At 49.3% G+C, this 22,944-nt stretch overlaps 10 protein-coding genes across 10 annotated transcripts; 5 read left to right on the top strand and 5 right to left on the bottom strand.

Annotated features, from left to right (window-relative positions):
• Positions 1-21: 21 nt before the first annotated feature.
• On the top strand, positions 22-1,158 carry LTR64_003186 (uncharacterized protein; the record flags this gene model as incomplete). Its single annotated transcript, XM_064897548.1, has 1 exon — positions 22-1,158. One exon carries the CDS (start codon positions 22-24, stop codon positions 1,156-1,158), a length of 1,137 nt encoding a protein of 378 aa, XP_064756498.1.
• Positions 1,159-1,563: 405 nt separating this feature from the next.
• LTR64_003185 (uncharacterized protein) lies at positions 1,564-2,124 on the top strand (the record flags this gene model as incomplete). Its single annotated transcript, XM_064897547.1, has 1 exon — positions 1,564-2,124. The coding sequence occupies one exon, from the start codon at positions 1,564-1,566 to the stop codon at positions 2,122-2,124; it is 561 nt and encodes a 186-aa protein (XP_064756497.1).
• An 803-nt stretch (positions 2,125-2,927) lies between these two features.
• LTR64_003184 (uncharacterized protein) lies at positions 2,928-4,022 on the bottom strand (the record flags this gene model as incomplete). The annotated part of the gene is made up of 1 exon (XM_064897546.1): positions 2,928-4,022. The coding sequence occupies one exon, from the start codon at positions 4,020-4,022 to the stop codon at positions 2,928-2,930; it is 1,095 nt and encodes a 364-aa protein (XP_064756496.1).
• An 890-nt stretch (positions 4,023-4,912) lies between these two features.
• MTR10 (Nuclear import receptor) lies at positions 4,913-8,074 on the bottom strand (the record flags this gene model as incomplete). The annotated part of the gene is made up of 5 exons (XM_064897545.1): positions 4,913-7,242; positions 7,289-7,379; positions 7,470-7,673; positions 7,799-7,891; positions 7,946-8,074. The coding sequence occupies 5 exons, from the start codon at positions 8,072-8,074 to the stop codon at positions 4,913-4,915; spliced, it is 2,847 nt and encodes a 948-aa protein (XP_064756495.1).
• Positions 8,075-8,514: 440 nt separating this feature from the next.
• Positions 8,515-8,844, top strand: LTR64_003182 (uncharacterized protein; the record flags this gene model as incomplete). The annotated part of the gene is made up of 2 exons (XM_064897544.1): positions 8,515-8,652; positions 8,701-8,844. 2 exons carry the CDS (start codon positions 8,515-8,517, stop codon positions 8,842-8,844), a joined length of 282 nt encoding a protein of 93 aa, XP_064756494.1.
• Positions 8,845-8,908: 64 nt separating this feature from the next.
• LTR64_003181 (uncharacterized protein) lies at positions 8,909-9,708 on the bottom strand (the record flags this gene model as incomplete). Its single annotated transcript, XM_064897543.1, has 3 exons — positions 8,909-9,024; positions 9,072-9,566; positions 9,615-9,708. 3 exons carry the CDS (start codon positions 9,706-9,708, stop codon positions 8,909-8,911), a joined length of 705 nt encoding a protein of 234 aa, XP_064756493.1.
• A 789-nt stretch (positions 9,709-10,497) lies between these two features.
• LTR64_003180 (uncharacterized protein) lies at positions 10,498-12,310 on the top strand (the record flags this gene model as incomplete). The annotated part of the gene is made up of 2 exons (XM_064897542.1): positions 10,498-11,329; positions 11,379-12,310. The coding sequence occupies 2 exons, from the start codon at positions 10,498-10,500 to the stop codon at positions 12,308-12,310; spliced, it is 1,764 nt and encodes a 587-aa protein (XP_064756492.1).
• Positions 12,311-13,001: 691 nt separating this feature from the next.
• ROT1 (Reversal of tor2 lethality) lies at positions 13,002-13,799 on the top strand (the record flags this gene model as incomplete). The annotated part of the gene is made up of 2 exons (XM_064897541.1): positions 13,002-13,121; positions 13,170-13,799. 2 exons carry the CDS (start codon positions 13,002-13,004, stop codon positions 13,797-13,799), a joined length of 750 nt encoding a protein of 249 aa, XP_064756491.1.
• A 1,176-nt stretch (positions 13,800-14,975) lies between these two features.
• LTR64_003178 (uncharacterized protein) lies at positions 14,976-18,317 on the bottom strand (the record flags this gene model as incomplete). Its single annotated transcript, XM_064897540.1, has 1 exon — positions 14,976-18,317. The coding sequence occupies one exon, from the start codon at positions 18,315-18,317 to the stop codon at positions 14,976-14,978; it is 3,342 nt and encodes a 1,113-aa protein (XP_064756490.1).
• Positions 18,318-21,446: 3,129 nt separating this feature from the next.
• Positions 21,447-22,790, bottom strand: ZPR1 (nucleolar zinc-finger protein; the record flags this gene model as incomplete). The annotated part of the gene is made up of 1 exon (XM_064897539.1): positions 21,447-22,790. The coding sequence occupies one exon, from the start codon at positions 22,788-22,790 to the stop codon at positions 21,447-21,449; it is 1,344 nt and encodes a 447-aa protein (XP_064756489.1).
• Between the last annotated feature and the right edge of the window lie 154 nt (positions 22,791-22,944).

Raw genomic sequence — 22,944 nt, 5'->3', positions numbered from 1 at the left:
ATCCTTAACGTTTACGAAACCATGTCCGAGAAAGCTCTGCAACGTATGAACCACATCGCTGGAGCCAGGGCACTGATCAAAGAATGTAGATGGGATGCAAGCTCAAACGGTGTAGGAGGCGCCTGCTTTTGGTTGAACGTTGGCATGGAATTATTCTCGTGTCTACACTTCAATTGGGGACTGGCATGGGACCCTGACACCTGGGGAATCGACATGACCATGAACCCGCAACCGCAGTCGGGCAACGAGGTGGAGTGGACTCACAAGATGCTGTGGATCCTGGCCAAAATTACTAACTTCCGTTCTTCTACACCTCGTTTCCAGGAGCAAACCATGCATGCAGAGCAAATTCGACTACAGACACGATTACAGCAGTGGCTTGGTTTGAAACAGTTCTGCGATCGTTGGGACAAATGTGCTCCTCCTTCGATGCAACCTATGGCGGTCGTGCCGCCTTACTTGACATCATCGAAGAGTGCATTCCCAGAAGTATGGCACCTCAAACGAACGGCGATTGTCGGCCGCTTATTCTGGCACACAGCACAGGTCTTGCTTGCTTCTACACATCCTCTAGTGCCATGGTCATCTCAGGGCGATACAAATAATAGCAACAGCAACAACAACCCTCAACTTGCTGCTGATCTGGCTCAGACACGGTTACATCATGCCCGTCAGATTTGCGGGATTGTCAAACACGCCAAAGATCGAGGCGTTGCTTCGGCATCAATCCGCTGTCTTGCAGTTGCCGGTGACCATCTTCGCATCCGTCGCGAACAGGAAGAAGTCCTCGAAATCTTTGAGCGAATCAAGGGCGAAACTGGCTGGCGTGTGGCCTTCATTAACGATGAGCTGAAAGAGAAATGGGGGTGGAACAAAGTTGATGCATATGGAAACCAGACGTCGCGCTCTGCTTTCTACCAGCAGAGTTCTAACGCGCCAAGTGTGGCTACAGTGCCAGCATCACAGCCGACTCGACAGAAGCCGCCCTCTGGTATTGTGAATCCGCTATACAAGAATGCTGATTTTGCCAGTCAGAATCCACCCTATCAAGGGTCATATGTGCCTCCAGTCCCTGCTGCAAGTTACTTGAGCCATCATCATGGTGTGCCAGGAAATGAGGCCGCATTGTATAGATATGGGACTATCGCAGCACTTTAGAAGTACTAGCAAAATCAGAGAGATTCGCACCAGGAGATGCGTTTGAACTCGAGCTTGATTCAGCTTTTCTAGAATTAGATGTCGCATATGTCTGGCTTCACAGAGCCAGTTTCCGATCAATCACAACTATATCGTCACTTTGAGCAGAGTAGTGAAGAGCAGATAAGTCTTTCGGATCTCTTTTGCGGACTGCACGTGTGAGCGGGATGTGTTCCTGACGCTAGCGGTAATTACGGGGGCCTTTCCGACTCTGGGGTCGTGATGTCAGGGTCTGAGGCTGGCAGTCCTGCGCGGCTTCCCTAACACGAAACGTTCCAGAGCAAGCTACAATAAGCGACCGCCCAATTGCCAACGTATCTTTACCAATCCGATCCTCGACATACTGTTCGTAACAACCACCCAACAATGTCTGCCACACGACTGATTCGAAAGTCCATACCACTCAGAGCTTCTCAACTACTCCCCAGAGCTCCATCCTCTCACAGCTATGCCTCTCAAGCCCGCCCAAACCAGAGCGAAGCCGACAAACACCTCGAAGACAAGCGCAGCGTTCAAGCAGGCAACGCGAACAACAACGCCACGAAAATCGACCGTCAATCCTACGAGTACAGCCTGACCGGCACAGACGACGGCGTAGCCAACGACCAACAGGTCTCCTACGAGAAGGGCAGCGACCCCGCCCGTTCGAGAGAGCTCGCAGGAGAAAACAGCAGCACAAACCCACTTGAAGTCAGCCCTGCAAACCCAGACGCTAGCTTAGCTGGCACCGAGTACGTAGCAACCACAGAGTTTAGACCCACAAAGGCACCGACAACGATACAGAGTCAGGGTGTTTCGAAAACGAAGACGGCGCAGCCGGCGGATGATCGTGTCAATAGGACGTTTGCTGGAGGGGACAAGAGGAAACCAGGGCATCCTCGAGATGTCGCGAAGGATAGTAGGTTGGTGACTCCCGGAACGAGGTAGATTTTGAACCAGTTTGTGATGCTGAAGGTGTTTTTATCATATGGCAAAAAGGATGTATAGCGAGCGAAGTGCGATAGCTGCTTCTTAGAAGACTTTGTTATCTTCACAGGGTTTGTGGAGGACACGACTTCGGCACGGGCGGAGGCAGGAGAGACTTGTGCTGCTTGTGTATCTCAAAGCCCATGCAGGACGAGATGCCTCATATTCCATTAGGCTTGATATAGCTCATGACAATGAACGCCCCACATTGATTGAGGTCAAAGCAAATGTTGACAACAACTCCATAACAATCTGGGCTCTCCGCCTAAGATACCAGTCTGACAAGCCTCACAGGCAGAACATTCCGCTTCCTTAGCTCTCTGGTCATTGACATGTATACGTACTCATGATAGATAGTAAGCATGAGACGATCGAATTTATATGCACCTCTCCCGAATGTATGAATGCCATGGACGCAGTAGAAGGAAGGACAAGTCGGTGGGCTGGTGGCTCTCAAGAGACAGCCAATTTTTATTCTCGATTTTCCCACCACTCTATCTTCTCGGTTCTGGCCCTGCATCCTCTGTCTTGGAGCACACAGTCACAACGAGCAAGCGTCCTCTTCGTTGTGTCAATACGCGGCAGTTTCCGGCTAGTAGTGAACATGTTCGCTGACCACAGTAGGCGTCAAAGGAATGTAACCTGCATATATAATATGGTAAGGTTACAAAAGTCATCATCGTACTATCTGTCTAATGACCATAATTGTACATAAGAAGAGGAGAAAGGTAGTACAGTAAACTCTTATCTTCAACAATCCAGCCTCATAATACAGCCGCCTTTCCCTCCCCATTATTCTCTACAAACGACCGTTCCGCCCTCAGAACCAACTCCTCGTACACTGTCCACGCAAGCGCACTACTCAACGCCTTCCGTCCCATTCGTAACGCCAACCCATCAAAAAAGCTCCTCATCCCATCTTCCACGAACATCACCTTCGCACAACGGAACATATTCTGATATTTCCCAGGCATGAGTTGCAGCCGCGTCTTGACTGCATCGAACGGGTTCGTGATCGCGGTAGCCGTACTCGCAGCAACAACACCACTCGCCGCGTTAATGCTCGTTCCAGAAAGCAGCATGCTAACCTCGCCTGTATCGGCCGGAGACCCCGTTGTCGTAGGAGAAAAGGCTTTGTTCAACCACGTCTTACTTGCTTCATAGAACACCACATACAGTCCAGCATAAGGCGCATCTCGTATCGCAGTCGCGCCGAAACCTGTAAAGAACCCTCTTATCCCTTCAGCTTTGAAGATACTGCTCGTCGCGGACCTGATGCTCTTGTACGCGTAGAAATTACTCTCGTACCGCACCTTGATGACCGTCATGGGCATCAGGATGAACCCCGCCAGGACTCGAGCCGTTGCTCCCGTAAGCAAGTTTTGTGTATTGGTCAGTTTGGGTAGGACGGTGCTGCGTCTACTACCACGGCCACCACCACCGCCATCTCCACTCCTCTTTCCTGTACTGTCTGGCTCCGCGACTCTCCCACCCGTCAATGTCGCCGTATATGCAGCATTCTTTGCAACTAGACTGCGCAGTGAACTGAGACTGGTGAAATATAGCGCACTGCCAAAGCCTGTCCGCAACGCGCTAGGTACAGTTCCTCGCCAGAGGCTCGCGATCGGCCGTGGACCCTTGAGGATGTCGCGGAGTGTTTCGCGCAAGGTATGGGCACCAGATTGTTGGACACGGGTCTTGAGGAGATCGGCTGGTTGGAGGAGGACGGCGGAGGAGATACCGCTGCCGAGGCCGGCGAAAAAGTGGAAGGTGGGATGAGCTTTCTTTGAGGATGGAGGAGAGCTGCTGTTGCTTAGCGGACGTGGTTGCGATGCTGCTTGTGTAGAGCCATTTGACATTGCTTTGCTCGTGAAAGTTGTGGACTAAAGGTGACGCCGTGGTGTGCGTAATGCTTCAGCAGGTAGAAGTATAGATTCCTCGATCAACTACATGTTGCGATTCGACATTGATGCATCGAGCTCGAAGGTAAGCTCGATTGATAGCTTGTGCTGCAATGACTAATGCCACGAGTTAAAATCGGCCTGGTGAAATATTGAGTAGAAGTACGTGTTGGAATACGAAAATAATGAGATCACTGACCCGTGCAAACCGATCAACGCGCTTTCCGGCACGTGCATGTGGTCAGCATTTCGAACAGATCCTTCTCAACTCATTGCAAGCACAGAACTTGGTCGATTATCTTTGGGATTAGATGTTGCTGATAACGTTCTCGAGTGATGCATCTATATTGTATCTTTCTAGCTTTCTATGCTGAAACATCTTTATCTTTTCAACGTACTAAATATTACACATAATCGAATTGGCTAGCTGCCTAATATTCGAACCATACACATTTTCTTCTCTCTAGATAGGACAGCCGTGGTGTCCTTGCACATGAAAATGCTATCTTCCAAGACGCCTTGCTAAGTGACCGACCAAATAAAAGACCGGGGCTGGAGCGTTGCATCCTGCTCAACAGGTCTGCGAAGTAATGCTAATGTCTTCTTCGATAGGACTAAACAATGGGCTGATAGTGAGTGAATTCTGGGTGTAGACTGGAAGTTTGTGAGAGCCTTTTGCTAGCCGAAGCTGATCGGGCTAGGAAGTTGACAACGAACAACTTCGCTGTACCGAAGTACTGCTCATGTAGGTGCTAGAACAGCGAACCTGATTTCTCTGCAGTCACATTCTTCCCCGTAGTATCATCCACAATCGACCTGATAATTCAGTGGATAGCTGTATGAAATTCTCAACCAGCAAATCTAAATCGAGTCGCTTCCAATCTGCCAAGTCCTTCTCGCGGAGCAACATTCCTTCGCCTGTAGCTATTTGTAAAATCTTGCAGGATCGCTCTCACCTTTCGGACCTCATCCTGTCTGACCTTCTCATTTATACTGGTCATCAGCTTGTTGGCCTCTTCTGGTTTCAAGCTACCTGGAGGAAGAAGCTGCAACGTCGATGCAACCCACTGTGCAGCGGCTTCTGGCGCCAGGCTGAATATGGTCAGCAGAATCGCCGAAGCATCGCCATAACAATCCTCTGGAAAAGTGTACATCAGACCAGTCATGGTCTGCTGCACTATCTGTTGGCCGAGTTGTTGAAGTACTTGTCGTACAGCGCTTCTGACCTCCGTAGACGTCTTGGGGGGTGGACCACCATCTGATGTGAATTCTGAAATTGGCGGATGCTCGAAGCCAAAGTCAAGATAGTCTCGAAGGAACTGCAACGTTGCAAGTAGCGGATCGACCAAAGGTAGTGTCAAAGCTGTCAGTGACGCTTGGACCATTGGCGCAGCGAGTGGTGAAGTTATAGTCTTTCTCGGGTAGAACCGAACTGCGTCCGTAGCCAGTCTGAAGAAGTCCTCGATAACATCTGGAGCTTCGTTGGGGTTGAGCTCGTTCAAGATGCGTAGAAAGACTGTAGCCTGTTGTCCGAAAAACTGGAAGACACTATCGCTTGTGTCTTGGTCAACATACTCGGCACCATAAGAATACTCCCTGATAACAGCATCTGTGGCCCATAGGAAACACCCTTGACGAGAAGCCTGGAACCCTTCAGCAATACTGTTCGCCAGTTCACCAATGAGTGGTACTGTGGCTGTGCGGTACGATATTATCATGTACCTCCAACATCTGCAGACTCTTTCAAGAATTGGTATGGATCTCGTGAAGTGTTTCGAGATACTCGAGAGTGCTGGGAGAATCTCTTTACAGTATTTGACAGCTGGATTCTCTTCATTTGGCGATACGTATGGCTGTACATTCTTGATAAAGGTAACGATCAGACCTAGGTAGTCAGCAACAACATTTTCGGATTTTTCATCCTTCGCTTGCTCCGCTAAAGAGACTATACGTCTCATCACAGGGTCACAGAACATCTTCATGGTATCGTAGAGTTTGTCCAGAGGTTGCACTGACACTACGGCTGCCACACCTTCAGTGACTTCTTCTTGGCTGTTTGGTTTGAGCTTGTCGATAATGCTTTCGTAGAACTGATGCATGACAGGAATTTGCCCGCCAAGCAGTTTCCGACAGTCGGTCCCAAGGTATTGAAAGGCAAGCGCGGATGCTTGCACCACCTCAGGAGAAGGATGTTGGAAGCCAGAAATAACGTAATTAAGCTGCACCTCAAGCGTCTCAGGATGTTCTGCAGTCCACTCAGTATAGCGTCCTAAAGCCATGATCGCCTGAAATTTCAGCTTGTCGTGATCTGGCACTTGAGTCAGTAAAGGTATGACCTCTCCCAGTACCGAAGTCTCTTCAGGGTTGATCATGCGACCCATTGCGCGTACAGCGAAGATGGGTGCCTCGAGTTCCTGCCAATGAGGGACAGAATTGGCTTGAGCTTGACCTGCATATGTTTGTGCCCAAGCTCTAATTTTGTGATAGGTTTTGTTTAGGCACTCGGTGGGTGACAGAACTTCGCAGCAGTCCTTAAGGACATCGCCCATCATATGACGGAACTCTCTGAATTTGTCCTCTTGTTCGCGATCACCATCAAACAAGTCTGCTTCGTCTCCGCCTTCGGGACTAGGGAACTGCAGATGGTTGATCATGATGTCGACGAGCCTAGAATATAGATCGGCAAGAGCAGCTCTTGCTGGCATGTACTTCTCCAGAGTCAGGTATTGCTTGAGGTCGTACCAAAAGATGAATGTGATGGAGATGGCTTCGCGGTCTTTGTCGTAGGCACAACATTCGAGGATGACGTCGACCAATGAGCGGAAGCTGTTTGGCTCTCTGGCAATGAGCACTACCCACGCCTCGCCAGCCTCGGCGAAGAGTCTAGTCATGCCTTTAAGGAGATCGTTGTCTTCGATACCTGAGGCCTCGGCGACCTTAGATCTTAGTCTAAGGAGTCTTGGATATAGTTCTTGTATGACTGTTTTATTCTCGTCGACATCCCGGGTATCCTTGAAAATAGTGCATAAGCAATCGATAGCTGCATCGAAGGATGAGTCGCTGCTGATGGCTCCAAACATCAGGTCTAACAAAGGTGAGTTGACGACATCTACGGCAGGTATTTCTCGTAACCACGAAGCGATACACTCGTAGAGCCTAGGATTGGCTGCATTTGTACCTGCTGAAGTTAGCAAGAGTGCTATGTTCATGTAGCGATTACTTACCGGATGCTTGAGCGTAGGAAACAAGGAGCGACAAGACCTGCTTCGAATTGTCCTCTAACAGTTCCTTTGTTCTGTTGGTGAGTTGTTCTTCCTAGATGGAGAGGCTGTATTAGACTTTGAGCGCTGGTGGGAGCGTACAGGCTGCGAAGCTGAAGCTGGGAGGCTGGATTGTCGCACGTACTGTCAAGTTGATCTTGCGACCTTCGGTCACTTCTTCGGGAAGTATTCGTAAAAAGTCAAGGAGACTGTCCAATCCTTGTGGAGAGTTGCTGACCGCAGAGCCAACCATCTGAAGGACATTCCTCCACGTTGGCATCTGGATGGCCAAGCTTGCTATACAAATGCAAAGCTGAGTTCTTATGGGCCTCGGTCCATTAACGTAGATCTGTAAAAGAGAAAGCAACGAATCCCGGAGGGGCTCGAGAGCAGTACTGGGCAGTTGATGCAAATCGTAGGTTATCTAAGAGAGTGAGCTCGTGTGTTTGACCAGTGTTTGCGCAGGGTACCTACTTTTCCCTTCAACGTAGTGGCTGCGAACAGGCGAGCTTCGACGGACGTGGACGAGTCTTGAAGTATGCTACCAGTTGTGTTCCAGGCTTCTTGCTATCACGGGTATTAGTGCTCTGTCTGGTCAACTGAATTGTGTTTGCCGCATACTGATTTCTGGAATTTCTCAAGGAATTCGTGCGCCTGCGCTTTGTCCTTGCTGGCCACATTGCTCTGCATAGTAGCCAGCGCTGAAAGAATTGGGCCCAAAGTGCCCGAGTGTGCAGTGTTGGAAGCCATAGTGGTATCAGTCGCTGGTACGGAGGGGTGCTCGGATACGGCCTCGCAGCCTTTAGAGCCACCGGTCAAAGCCTGGCATGCAAGTGGTGAGAACGGGTATGGATTCGAGCGTTAGATTAAAGAGTGTATGTCTAAGCGACTGGCAGGCGACTAGATGTGTGAGGTCAATGCGACAAGTGAGGGTGCTTTGTAAATATTGATTGAGAACAATCGAGTGCACGATGATGCAGGCGCGGCCCAATTTGGCCAGGTGGAAAAGTGGAGCTTTTGGACTTTGCGACTGCGACTTTTTGTTTGGGGTCGTAGTTGGATTGTCAAACTTCCAGCACGACCAGCCGAACAAGCAGAAACCTCGACTATCGCTAAACCTATTACTACCGTCCCGTCTCGAAAATCTACCCCATCCGCGACAAGCTCCTGGCCAGAGAGATACCAGAAAAATGACCGGTCGTGGAGGTGGTGGTCGCAAGACCTTGCTTGCGCCAATTCACTTTATTTTCAACCTTCTGCAGAAACGATTAACGGTGTCTGTGTGGCTCTACGAGAATCTCAATACCCGAATTGAGGGCAAGATCAGGGTATGCTTGCTATTAGATCTGTCTCCGTAATGTGTCTGATTCTTCCAGGGCTTTGACGAATTTATGAATCTTGTTATTGACGACGCTATTGAGGTCCAACTACCTTCCAAAGACCGATCGGAAAGCAGGCGACAATTGGGCCAGATCCTGCTCAAGGGTGATAATGTATCTTTGATTCAGGCGCTAGACTAAACTTCTCACGTCTGGACTAAGGTTGCACACTCGCTTTCGGCCTCTAAAAGCATCACATATGACTCTACGAACTCCGATCGATCTGCTCGGGTACTACAAGACAGTCTATCTTCCAGTCATCTTCGTCTGTGGGGACATGTTCGCCATGAGGCAGGAGTTGCTCCTGTAATGCCAATGCCACTCAATTGTGTCAGTACGCTCGATCATAGAACGTTTGATGCACTTACCGAGCTTTGGAAATCTGGGACTTTTACCACTAGCTTCGGTAATACGCTGAATCTTCGAGAGATATGTGTCATAAAACCCTTTACCGTGTCCCAGACGATTGTGGGCAGTGTCAAAAGCTATACCAGGCATCAAAATCAGGTCAAGGATATTGACCGAATCAGACACATCGCTGGAATCATCAACGCCCTTTCCACCTAGACCATTCTCACGCTCGTCAATGCTTTCAGGTGAAAGAGAAGGTATTCCCCATTTGTCTGGCTTCAGACTTTGCAGGTCTTGCTCATCCTGGAGCCGAAGCATGTCCATCACTTTGTGCTTTTGGTCGTCTTGTGCTGAGTGGATATACGGAATGAAGACCTGTTTGCCTTGACGAAAGGCATCTCGCACAATCTCGATTGTGGAAACCTCTCGACCTGGCATCGAAAGGAAAATGCTAATGGACTTAGCGTGCTGATATTCTGGAAGCTGCAGTACCTTCCGCGTCACAATGACAGCTGTAATACCATGTCAGCAAGAAACACAGCTCCACTTGCGGTTACTACATTGCTCCTTGACATTTTCCTCCTCGATTTTGCCTAGTAGCTCCTTGATGTGTTTGCGCAGCGCTTTCTTCTCCTCTCTTATTGTGCTTGTCATGTTTCCAAGTGTCCTCAGGCATAATCTCGACCTCAGCATAGCACCTTTGACAGCGTAGATACTTGTTGGTGGCAATCGTGTGCCTAGTCCAAAATACTACTCTGCTGTCATAAATGCCAAGACATACGGATCACGTGCTTATCATCTCTCCTCCACACGCTGTTTCACTTGCACTCCCGAGCGCGAAGTCGATGCTATAGCAGTAGCCAGATCAGTCTCTACGGAGGTCATTCTGTTTGTTCTTCGTGCTATCCTATGCTGACCGCTAGAGTGCTAGGTACTGCATTCCGCTCCGCAGAATACGAGAAAGCTGCGATGTCGGCGAGTCCTGTGCCACATGACAGTACGAAGGTGGTTCGATCATTGTGTTTTCTGTCCACAGGGATCATGCAGTTTAAGCTTTGAGCGATGAGCTTGCGAGCAAAACTTGATCTTATCATGGATCTAATCTGATTTCACCAGGTCGAGTCAAGCTTTTCCACCACTCACAGCGGTTGCTGCGGAGCTCTAGACCACGCGACGACGCTGCTCGAATGGAGGCACATTTGATGCCGACTGGCATTTGTACTTCGTTGGTTGCAAGCTGGACTTTTCTGTACGCGCTTCAAGCCACGAAGCAAATCCTTCGCTTAGCAGCGCGATTTTGAGGACTATGGCTTTTGAGAGCAATGGCTCTAGGGCATATAAGATGCGTCCTGCGCTTGCGTCGGGCTTCACGTCAACTGTTGCCATCAACCTCCTCGAATTCAACGTGTTGTCCAGAGCTAATCAGCTCATATCTCGTACAGCATGGCGGTAGAAACTATCGTTCAGGACAACACCACCACAGCTAGAGCTGACGAGAACAAGATCCAATCAAATCTCACAGCCTCTGCAGCTGATAGTGACGCAGAATATGCACCTGAAAAGATGCCCGCGTCAGCGGACGAGGCACAGGAAGGTGTGAGAGAGGTTGAAGCCGTAACCTTGACCTGGACGAGGACAAGTTTGATCGTGGCTTTTGTTTGCATGTGGTCACTCTACCTTACCAACGCGTTCCAAGGCTCGATTACAAACAACTTGTCACCATTCATCACGAGTGGCTTCGAAGAGCACTCTCTTCTGACGGTCATCTACATCGTTTCGAGCTCGATGGCTGCAGCAGTCTACATTCCCGTTGCGAAAATTGTCGACGTCTGGGGAAGAGCTGAGGGTTTCCTTCTCCTTGTCGGATTCGCAACTCTTGGTCTCGTTCTGAGCGCTGTTACAACGAATCTTACGACATACTGTGCTGCACAGGTCTTCTACACAATCGGCTTCAGTGGCATGATCTACTGCGTCGATGTGATCACTGCAGACTCTTCGAGTCTCAAGCATCGGGGCCTTGCTTTTGCTTTCACAGCGTCGCCATACATGATTTCTGCCTTTGCCGGACCAAAGTCTGCTGAGGCATTCTACGAGAATACTAATTGGAGATGGGGTTATGGTTGCTTCGCCATCATTCTCCCCTTCGTTGCAGCACCACTTGCCATCACATTGAAGTACAATCTCAAGAGGGCTCGTGCTTTTGGCGTCCTGGTCAACGAGAAGAAACAGAGGACGTTCGTACAAACTGTTTGGTACTACATCCAGGAATTTGATGGTAAGTCACCTCGATCGACCATCTCTCTCTCTTGCTGACAATTCTGCAGCTGCTGGCATGATTCTTCTCGCTTCAGGACTGGTCATCTTCCTGCTACCTTTCACATTGGCCGACTCAGCTCCTTCAGGCTGGAGCACTGGCTACATAATCGCTATGCTGGTCCTCGGCTTGGTGCTACTCATCACGTTCGCACTTCACGAACGATTCTTCGCTCGTCAACCTTTTGTACCATTCAAAATGCTGACCGATAGATCGGTGCTCGCGACTCTTGGACTCGCAGCCACCTACCAGATCTCCTACTACTGCTGGAGCAGCTACTTCACATCCTTCCTGCAAGTCGTCACAGATCTGACTATAGCTCAAGCTGGATATGTCAGCAGCACCTTCGATGTTATTTCCGGAGTCCTCCTCATTGGTGTCGGCCTCGCCATCAGCAAGACTGGCTACTTCAAGTGGTTGCTCTGGATTGCTGTCCCACTGTACATCTTCGGCCAAGGTCTCATGATCTACTTCCGAAAGCCAGGCGTCAAGATCGGATACATTGTTATGTGTCAGATCTTCTTGTCAATAGGTGGAAGCACCATGATTCTCTGCGAACAGATAGCAATCCTAGCAGCTGTCGATCACCAACAGATTGCTGCAGCTCTTGCCCTGCTCAGTATGTGCGGCTGGATCAGTGGTGCTATTGGAAGCACTATCTCTGGCGCGATCTGGACCAACTCTTTCCCACAAGCATTGTCGGAGTTCTTGCCCGAGGATGCACAAGCCAGTCTCGAAGACATCTACGGAAGCCTTGATGTTCAGCTTGGCTTCGAGGTCGGCAGTGCTACAAGACTGGGCATACAGTGGGCTTATGGTGTTGCACAAGAAAGGATGTTGATTGCCGGTACAGCTATCATGACATTGTCGTTGGTTTGTGTATTCTTCATTCGCAACTACAATGTTGGTGCTATGAAGCAGACGAAGGGCATGGTCTTCTAAGCATGGCTCGACAACCTACACTACTCTAGCACCTCTGCACGGAGGGCATGGGAACATGGCCGAGATGATGCGAAATGGGGTGCGGCCGTTCTTCTGGCTCATGGTTTCACCTTGGAAAATGTTGCATTTGTTGGGGAAGTTTTGACTAAGGGTAATAGATTGACGCACTCCAAATCATCCTAAGCCAACAGGCATTAAACGTCGAGGAGGTCGTGAGGGATCCTAGTCAATTGCCTTATAGCTCTATCAATTTAAAGGCAGTGGAATAAAGCTCGGCTGTTACCTGCGCGACCAGCAGACCTCCGGGATGTTTTCCGCCTGTTTCGACCATTGTACAAGCGCGCACAAATAACGCCAGTAGCTGGGATAGAACTAGGTCTTAGACAAAGAAACCAAACTTCTGCTACCCAAGACTCTATCGTTCTCGTTATAAATATTTTAGTACTTGGCACAAGTTTATTGCCTGTATCAGGCTGAAACCATTCCAGCTCGTGACTTCTCCACCATAACGCCGCTAAACGCGGGATCTCCTTTTCTAACTTTCCAGGGGTGAAACGCTAGTTTCTAGCGACCTAAACACCTGCGCCAGCCCAGAGCTGCTAATCACATTTCTTTGAGCGATCAGATGCTGTACAGCTTTCACAATCTTTCATTGAACTTACCCTAGCCGTTCGTTTCTACGCATACCACCATGAAGACTCACACACTTGTCATTGCGGGCTTCGCCCTACTGACCTCGACCCTGGTCCAAGCACAAGACTCAATAGTCGGGACGTGGACGACCAAGTCGCGAAAAGTACTTACTGGCCCAGTACGATAAACTCGACGTAAGGAAGATACGAATGCTTACTGATTGTAGGGCTTCTACAACCCGGTCGACGACCGTCTTATCGAGCCCGAGTTGACTGGCATCTCATACTCCTTCACTGCTGATGGTTGGTACGAAGAGGCTTACTACCGAGCAATCTCAAATCCAACAAACCCAAACTGCCCTTCGGGGATAATGCAATGGCAGCATGGTACATACACGCTCCCTGGAAACGGATCAATCTTCCTACAGCCTATCGAAGTCGATGGTCGTCAATTGATCTCCACACCATGTCGGTACGACAATTCAGTCTATGAGCGCTATCACCAGCCAGAGTTCATCAAGTCTTACTCAGTCGAGACAGATAAGTTCCACAACGTTCCGCGATTAAACCTCTTTCAATTTGACGGTGCACCTCAACAACCACTATATCTTGCTTACAATCCTCCTCAAATGCTTCCTACTCAGACGCTAAACCCTACTGCTGCACCAAGTGCTACCAGCAAAGCGAAACGAGACGAGCCACAAATCGCTATGCACAATGACGCTCCACTGAACAAGAACGCAATCATACAACCGACTGAACCTCTGAATGCCGATAAAATCTGGTGGGCAGGAATAAGCTTGGTAGCAGTGGGCTCAGCGCTATACATGTTGCCCAGCAAGAAGCAGATATCCTGAGGCAGGCGAAGCTTGGAGCACCACAGAGCGAGCTCGCGATTTATATCACGGCACTTGCTCGCAGCACTACTGACGATGATGTGGCTTCTACAAGAAGGATAACCACACTCAACGAGTCTGTCCCGAAAATCTGAACAACAAAGAGATGTTTGAGCTCACACCACTAAAACGACTTACGAAAAGCAGCCTAATGTTCCCAGGAATAGGCATAGCTGGCTTTGCGAAAGAGCTATCTTCATAACAGCGGCGTAGAAGAGGTCGAGCTGATGTTGCGTCTCTCAGATCCGGTTTGGGACCGGCTCATGCGCACTGAGCCGAACCCTACCATTGGCGATGTCGTAAAGCTAGAGTCGGACTACATGCACTGGAATTGTTAGCAACAAGATGGAAAGTAAGCTTTGCAAAGTTCCTGTGTGGCAGCAATAGCGTTCAAGTTGAAACGATTTGGACTAAATCGAGCGGGTGTTTGGAGTCGAACATGTCTATCCAAATACCGCGATGGGCTATGCAACTCTCTTCGCGATGCAATCACAGCCAATCCATGGTTACCACAGCTATGAAAGATTACATGGAAAACCAATGAGCCAGGTAAATCTCGTCTCAACATCATTAGCATTCAATATGAGAGTGACAAAGGAAACGATTACCGGATCATATCAACACAGGAAGGCTGTCCCTTCCCAAGACACACAGTATGCTGAAGTCATCTGTCCAGATCAAATACTTCACACTACTGATTTCTGGTCACTTCTACTTCCTCGAATCCTTTTGTCAAAATTTTACAGGCACAAAATCGTAGGCGTTGCTCACAGAATACTGAATCAAGATCTATGAAGCGGCCCAAATCAGCCCGAGCCATAGCGACTCCTCAAAGCAGGATTAAGTGAAAGAAGAACAAGTTGCAAGAATTTGGGTATCACAAGATGCTAAACTGCAAAGAAAAATACATCCCACATGACCAAATCCCATTTCTCCAGCCTCTCCAAGGGCAGCCATGTCTCTGTGTTTGTGCATATATTCATTCCATCATATATCCGCAAATGCCGTTCCTTTTGTTTCCCTTTCCGAGCTCCTCGCTTTTCGCTTTCCTGATTATGCCTGCCTACGCCGTAAAAAATCCAGACATATACCCTTGTCAAACAAATAGATCCAACCCCCATAACCATATCAGCAAAACTATGGTCGCGCTGTATTGAACGCCGACACTGTGCTTCCATACTCTATCACAGGCATAGTATCAACAGTATGCCCATTAACCTTTTTCACCGCACCGGTATTTTGTGCCATTTTCTGCTTCCTCGGCTCAACAGGCGACCAACCAGGACCACCCGCCCCAACACCCCGCAACTTCGCCGCCGCGTTGCCCAGCAATCCTGCCGCCTCGTGGGTCAATTCCCATCTGGTGCTGGCGAAGCTCTCTTTGAGGATTAGAAGCAGACCCAAACAGCGATTCTTGCCTTGGACGCCTTCGAGATCGTCGGGTGCCTGGACACCAGCGACTCTGTCGAGATATGTGCGCATGTCTTTCTCGCGCTGTTCGTAGGTCTCGTAGTCTTCGTCGCGTGGGACTGGATCGATGGGCCCTTCGAGCGCAAAACCGTAGCACCAGACCACAAGGGCAGATACGTAGAGGACCCATGGTCTGTTAAGGAGGAAGTCGTCCCTGGCAATGTATCTGTCGCTCTCGTATGCTTGTGGGAGGATAGGTGATGCATGGCCGTAGATGCGGCTGTCGATGCTGTCGCTGTTGTTGTCCGTGTGGGGAGGTGGGATGAGTACGGTTGTGATAAATTTCAAAGCGTAGAAGGCTGCGTCCCGGGCTGAGGCTCTTGTCGCCCATTTCTCGATCTTATCTCGTACCAGACCAAAATCACGTGGTGTGACAATGCGGCTGAGAAGTCGATCGGCGCCGGCAAAGACCTGGCAATCCACTATGTCGACATGAGCTGCGATATGAGCAAGATGATGGAGGACTGTGCGCGACTCAAAGATGTTTTCATCGTCGAGCGGGCGAAGAAACGTTGGATGAGTAGGGTTAGGGCTGATACGACGGGGAGGCGATAGAGGTGCGTTAGCGGCTGATTCAGCCAAGGCCTCATCGAAATCGCGTTTCCAGTTGTCAAATGCACGAAGAAGAGTACCTTTCCACTTGTCTGGTCCTCCGATCGAGTTCGCAGCTCGAGGGCCAATTGACTGGATCTGGAGATCGCGCTGGGTCATGTGCCATGATACAGAAAGAAGACCAGCCATGATAGTTGTCCGACCGAAAGAGTTTGTTCGCACCGTCTGGCCGTTCAGGGTGCGCTTGAGACTTTCCAAAAACGAGATAGGTTTAACGCCGTTTGTGCGTAGAGAGGCTTGAACTCGACCTACTTCTGCTGGTGAAGTGGCTGCCCATAATGCCTCATCACACGGTAGGGGAAGACGCATCTCATGCGCCACCATTTTGGCCGAATGACCAAACATAGTGCAATGAATAGAATCTAGGACAAATGCACCAAATGCAGCGCGCTTTGTTGCTTCATTAGAGATCCACCTCGACCATTCATCATTAGAGTCTTTATGGGACATTCCGCCGTTGGTGAACTTTTCGTTACGACCTTCAGCCGGGCTTGCTGGTGATTCTAGTGCTGATTTGCCTATCAAAGAGCTGCCTCTTCTCATCAGAGTCAACGTCGAATCGTGGTGAATATGTGCTCGTTCGTGCAGTATTCTGGTAGAGTACATTTTCTCGTATGTCTCGATCAGCAACAGGGTCTGAAATACCCATAGCTTCGCGGGTGGTCGAAAATCAATATCTCGAATGATTTCCCAACGTAAATGCCAGACAATAAAATTCGCGAACTCAGCTGCCGAGTCAGTCAATGAAGTGCCGTATGCCTTATCGAGCGTCGCGGCACCAATGGCAATAACTGCTAGAAGCAATAAATTGGGAGTGTTGTCTGCCGAGAACGTCGGCTTGTGCAGTATCGGCAATTGTGCGTGTTGATGGTACCAGTACGACCCGATGTAGGTGTGCATCATCCTCAAGCTAAGTATGTGTCCATCGGCGTCAACATCGCCCTCAAAAATCATGTCCTTACGCTTCTTGACAGCATCATGAGTACGTTCCACAAATTGTGATTGCATAAGAACAAGAAGTTCATGCCTCTTGTTGTCCGACATTATGTAACTGTTTAGATGTGAGTTTTCTAAGATACTGCTTACACTCATTTTCGGATTAAGATGCAAATGGCCTTGGTGCGGGATAGTCATAGTCGGACTATGGGACAAAGTAGATTCCCGCACTTGTGAGAAAGAGTTGTCCAGATAGGTAGTATCCATGAAATCAGGCGATAAGTTGGGTTGCTCGGCCACGTTAGGATTGAACAACCAAGCTGTGAAGTCGTCGTTCAATAGGAAAGGTGACCTGTTCTGATTATCGTGTCCGAAGATCGTGTAACCATACGCGCTGTTAACATCAATATGAGGATTGCCGTTGCCGATGTGCGCGTACAGATAGGGGTCTGTCTGAACCCCGTTGAGTCCTTGGGTTACAGCAGCAGCGAAGTTGTCGTGTGGTTGTCGGGACATGTTCGGCGAGCGCATGCTAGTCGAATAGCTTGCATGTAGTACCTCAGGTCCAGGCAAGTAACTAGCGTCTTGGTGATTGTTGCCGATGTAGTTGTCAGAGTCAGCCCTTGGAAGTGCAGGTGGATGCATCGAGAGGGAAGAGCTTGAGTAGGTTCTGTGAGGTGATTGTGGCAATGACTGAGACACTGTCTGACCAGGTGCGGGACGTGATGCAATCTGGTTGACACTGTTTCTCCGATGTGTCCAGTTGTTCACGTTGTGAGGCTGACCAACGAGCTGTGGATTGCTTTCGAAGCTATTGCTACGATGGTGTGCCAGACCGGAAACGTGGGGGGCATCTCGAGGTGTTGGCGGTGCAACATGAGAGGAGGGGGTATCAGCCAAGGGCACATGCTGCTGATGATCGGTTGTAATGGAGGGCTCGAAAGGACGACCATCCGGGAGGTACTGGTCTTGTATTGGCATACTGGTTTGTTGCGCCTGGGACACTACAGAAGAGCCATAGTTGGAATCATGAGTACCTGACGGGAATATGGTAGTAGGACTCTTATGCTGATCCTGAGACGCTCTCACGAAACTGTCTCTCTTGTGGAGCTGAGAGCCTGCTGTTGTATGGCGCTCTCTATGACGGACGCAGAGATCCTGGCGAACAAAGTAGCGGTTGCAATCAGGGTAATCGCAATGGTAGATGTTTTTTGGTGTATGATTGAGTTGATGGCGATAGAGATGCTCTGCACGAGAGTAACTCTTTCCGCAGCCTTCGTGACTGCACTCGAATTTCTTGTCCGCATTGGGCTTTGCAACCCTCCTGCGTTTCTTGAGTGGTTCTTCGTTTGAAGTTTCAATATGTTCGGGCTGTTCTTCGTGTTGCTCCACGGGCATATCTGCATCAGCCATATCCGTACCAGGCTGATGACTTTGGCCCGTCATCTCGATCGCGGCCATGATTAGAGCAGTATCTGTGGAGAAACCTCATGCTCCTGTAGCAGAACCTGGAAGATCGTGTCCTTTCGTCTCATTCGTGTATTATTGCGCAGTATTCGAGTTCTCTGTCTGGCCAATACCCAGCTCAATACGGCCACACAGACAGGTCGTCAATACTATGGGAGAGGCACGGTTTCTTGAACAAAAGTTTGCGTAACTAAGTCTGCCACAGCAGGAATCGGTCAGGTGAGAAGAGAGGACGTGGTCAAAGGTGGGATGATTCGACAAAGTACATGCGCCGAGATTGAGGAACACGCTAGCGAAGTGGTTCCTGCGTAAAGGTGGGAGGGAAATCCGAGTTTCTGTGTATTTCGAGGCGGTGCAGTAGTTGCGCGATTGGGTTGTTGCCTCAAAAGTTGAACGTGGCAGATGACTCGAGGTGGAATTTGTTTTCTTTGGTGGATTCTGCAGGTCAAATCGCCAGCGGTTGATCTAGCTTGTTCCCCGCAATCTGTCGTATTGTTAGTGTGGTCGGTCGATCAGCTCATGCTCAGCTTGCACGAACGTTGCTATATACAACGTAAGGTATAAGAGAAAACGTAACTCTACAGTAGTCAAACTTGGAAGCGGAGGAGATGCAGCGGTTTAAAGTCAAATCAAGGTTCTCGTTGCGCCTGCAAGCGGACAGGGTAAAGTCAAAGTCACTCACCTAAGCGGGCTCCAGCGCTCGTCTACAGAGATTGGTGGTTTGCATCTGTAGGCTAGTTCCATCAGCGTGTCGGGCCTTCCACAGGTTCAAAAATACTGCCAAGAAGCTAAACTCTCGGTTGTATGCCACCACGCCTTCGAGTTCTGGGTTCCCTGCAACTTGAATGAGAGGATCATTCTTGCGTGACAACATGCGGACTTGAGCAGCGTCCTCTTATAGTCATCAGTGACGTTCATTGTTGGCGTGTTCAGATGTATACTCGCAGAAATACGAGCTTCAGACCATGGACACAAAGTATGCCTTGGACAGTATGCTGAGGACTCTCCGTCTCGATTGCCAATTTACTGTAGCTCCATCCAAGTCCACGGTCATCTCCTCGCGCACCACGACGAAGGACGGTCTCTGGTTCTGTACTTGTACGATTATATACTGTCCAGAGAATTGTCCCTCGTACATCTTTCGATGATCGGCAGCAACCGGGCAAAGTCCCCACACTCCGCCCCGAACTATCAGACGCCAATGCACCACCATCCATGTCAATATGCACTCCAGATGCCAATCGATGTAACTTGTGCATGATCACCACGCGAGCTCAACCCGTGTTCCATGGCAGGACATATGGTGATATGCCAACTAAGCATAATCAAAAGAGGCATAAACCGGAGATTTTGGCACATCTGGCTCGTAATGTGATCATACCAGCTACTAGTATGCAAGTCGATAAATGCAGCGGTATGCCGAGTGATGGAAAATCTGCGTGCGAACAGCATTGAAGCACTCTGACCGTTTCTGCGTTGTCCTTATATGCTCATGTCTGGCAACCTATCAGAATCGTGAGGTTGACATAGAGTTTAAACGCGTATTGAACCACGATGCTGCCCGCCACGAACCCACGGTCAGGAGCAGCTGCCTATCAATATGGACTAGACTCTGTGATGCAGGAGCGCATGACCACGCGTGACGTTTCCGCCTCTGTAGTCTCAGCTTAATGCTAAAATAGACAAGCTGGGAAGGTGACACCAGACTTCGTTGCACAAGCCTCGACGCGAGGGGTTGCCGCATCCTCAAGTTCATTCGTGTAACTTTCCGGAAGCTAGTCTGACTTAGATTAGGCTGAAGCTCTACATCCCAAAGACCGTTCTCTCACCCATGTGTCAAGTAGCTCATGCCGGAAGGATGAAGGCCTGCAGCGATGAAGAACTTGAAAGCGAGTGGTCGGCGAAGAAGCTTGCCGCACCCCGCACAATCTTGTCCCAAAACCGCAGACCTCTTGTCCTTGGCCACTCAAGTCCACTTAACATCATTTCTTCTAAGGAATGGCAGCAGCCGCCTTCTCGAATTCAGCAGCTCATTTCGTCGATTCCACAGCTACAAGCTAATATTTGAGCGTCGAATACTAGCAGCCAATGTAAGTACGCGAACACTGAGGCGATCTTTTACCTGCCCCACGAACGAAATATATGTCCAATTGTTTTAGAACCAGTCTAATTTGTGGAAAGCTTAGCCAGGTACCTTATATCTGTAGAGTTTCGTGTCTCATTCGCTGCTCTAGTTCTGAATAGAAGAGTACAACGAATCAGCCTGAGGCAGACGCAGAGCTTACAAAGTGAGCAGGAGACTCTACATTGATTTACAGGAAGATCAACAATCTTTCATCATACTTGAACGTCTGATCAGCTATACACAATGTCGGACGATACTCCTCTCTCCCCAACAACTGGTCGACCATTGCCCAAGTCTCAGAATTACCAAGGTGGTTGCCACTGTGGTAAAGTGTCCTACACCGTCAAGCTTTCACCACCAGTGACTGAAATGCCCGTCACGAAATGCAATTGTTCCATTTGCACTATTAACGGACAGCTAATGGTCTATCCTCTCGAGTCGCAGATAACATGGCATTCAGGACGAGACGACATGACAGGATACACGTTCGGCCCTGCCAGGATAATGCATTCTTTCTGCCCTGTATGTGGGACTTCCATTGGTGGAAAGAGTAATGAGGCAGGCTTCTTTGCAAACCATCGGGCATTGAATGTGAGTGCACGAAGATCCTTCGAACGAAAGCTTTTCCTTGTGGAGTTGAGCATGTGACGGGTCGCTGATGCAATGAGAACAGGTTAGAACATTACGAGGGATTGATCTCGACAGCCTTAATTATCGCGATGTTGATGGCCGCAAAGACGTACCAACCAAGGAGTATGCTTAGTAAGTGCCTAAGGTTATGCGTTTACCCGACAGGGACGTCCGGCTGACAACGTGCTTGTAGCGACTCCTCGAAACACCCGCACAACGGCTATGGGGCCAGAATCATATGATGAGTGGGTGACCCAAAGCGATCAAGAGCCACGAGCTGTCCTCGCCAAAATTTGATTCAGCAAATATTGATCGTTGATCTGGTCTATACTCATGCTAGAAATACTTTCGGCGTTCAGAACAGCACCTTACGGCAGGTCTGGATGATAGCCTTCAGTCTTCATGTCATTCAAGCCCAGCTCTTCCATTTCCTCTGCCGTCCTGTCGTACTCCTCGGACGTGATCTGAGGATCCTGCTCATCCCCGTCAGTGTTCTTCTGCACAAATGAGTTGGCGAGCGGGTCGATCAGCGTTATCGAGAATGCGAACTCGGCTCTGAGCGCACTATCCAGCTTGTCGAAGAACCTATTCCAATTCTGCCTCGTGTCTGACGCCATTGAATCACCTGGCTGTAGACCCTCACCATCCTCAGTGTCGAAGATCTGACCACGCAGCTGGTCTCGAACTTGTGTCAGAAGACCTTCGACAGTGGTGAATCGCCCGCCCAGTGTTCCTGGTTGGACTTCGAGTCCCAAGTCCGCGCTATGTAATTCGCAAGTCTCGGATTTCAGTATATCCCTTGACAAGTCCACCACATTTTCTATCTTGAGAGTAATCTTCTTGCCTTTCTCCGGGATAGCGCCTCCAGTTTTAATCTCGTTCGTCTTGTAGCTGCAGTGTTCGCATACGGTAGCCATCACTATCACTTCCTTGAAATGTGGTATATTGACCTTTTTCATGTTGACTGTACATGGCTTTGTGCAGGCTGGACACTCCGCTGGCAGTTCATAGATCTCGCCATCAACGATGTCCACGCCTGCCATAGGATCTCTTTCGATGTTCTCCTCTCCGTCTTCGATCGCAAGGCCTAACTGCACGTTTTGCTCATGCGTTCGAGGGTAATCCGAGCGTACGTATTTATCGCCCTTGTCGTCCTGCGATGGTGTTATGAAAGAGTTGCCTGATATGTCGTCTAATGTTACAGTGATGGGAAAGCTGTTTCCTTCCAGCATAGTCATGAGCTTCGCTATTATGCCCTCAAGGGCCTGGTAAGTCTCTGGTGTTTGCTCTTTTCGCGTCGGCTGATCATATTGCAGATCTGTGACGACCTTTGAAAACATACTCTCCAGGGTAGTGTACTGTCCAGGTGCAGGAGGCATTTCGAGATCAATGTCTTCTATTCTAAATGTGCCATGATCGCTCCTTATGACCTGCCGCTGAAAGTCTTCCAGTGTCTGTATACGGAAAGTGTATTTCGAGCCTTTGGGTTGTATTTCGCCTGCGCTCTTGACCGTGTTGTTCTTGAATCCGCAATGATCGCAGCTGAAGGACTCTAATAGGATGTCTTTGAAGTATGGGATTTTTATCGGTAGAATTCTCGTCGTGCCGTCGTCGTGACAATTCATGCATAAGGACTCGATTTCGTAAAGGCCATTTTCGTTCATTTCAGGTCGTAGAATTTCTGGTTTTTGCATAGCATCGGTAGTCTCCATCTCGGTGAACGTGTCCGCTTTGACAGTAGTTCTTCTCTTTTGAATGCGATGAGAATGCCGATGGTGCTGAATATGCGGATTGCGAACTGGCTGAATGTTTCGAAATCTTTTTGAACAAACCCAAAAGTTTTGCAGAAAACAGTAATCAACTGCT

The sequence above is a fragment of the Lithohypha guttulata genome (assembly GCF_036872675.1).
Source record: "Lithohypha guttulata strain CCFEE 5908 chromosome Unknown scaffold_2, whole genome shotgun sequence".
NCBI lineage: Eukaryota > Fungi > Ascomycota > Eurotiomycetes > Chaetothyriales > Trichomeriaceae > Lithohypha > Lithohypha guttulata.
The sequence above is the reverse complement of the archived record's forward strand: the minus strand, read 5'-3'. Positions and strand labels throughout refer to the sequence as shown.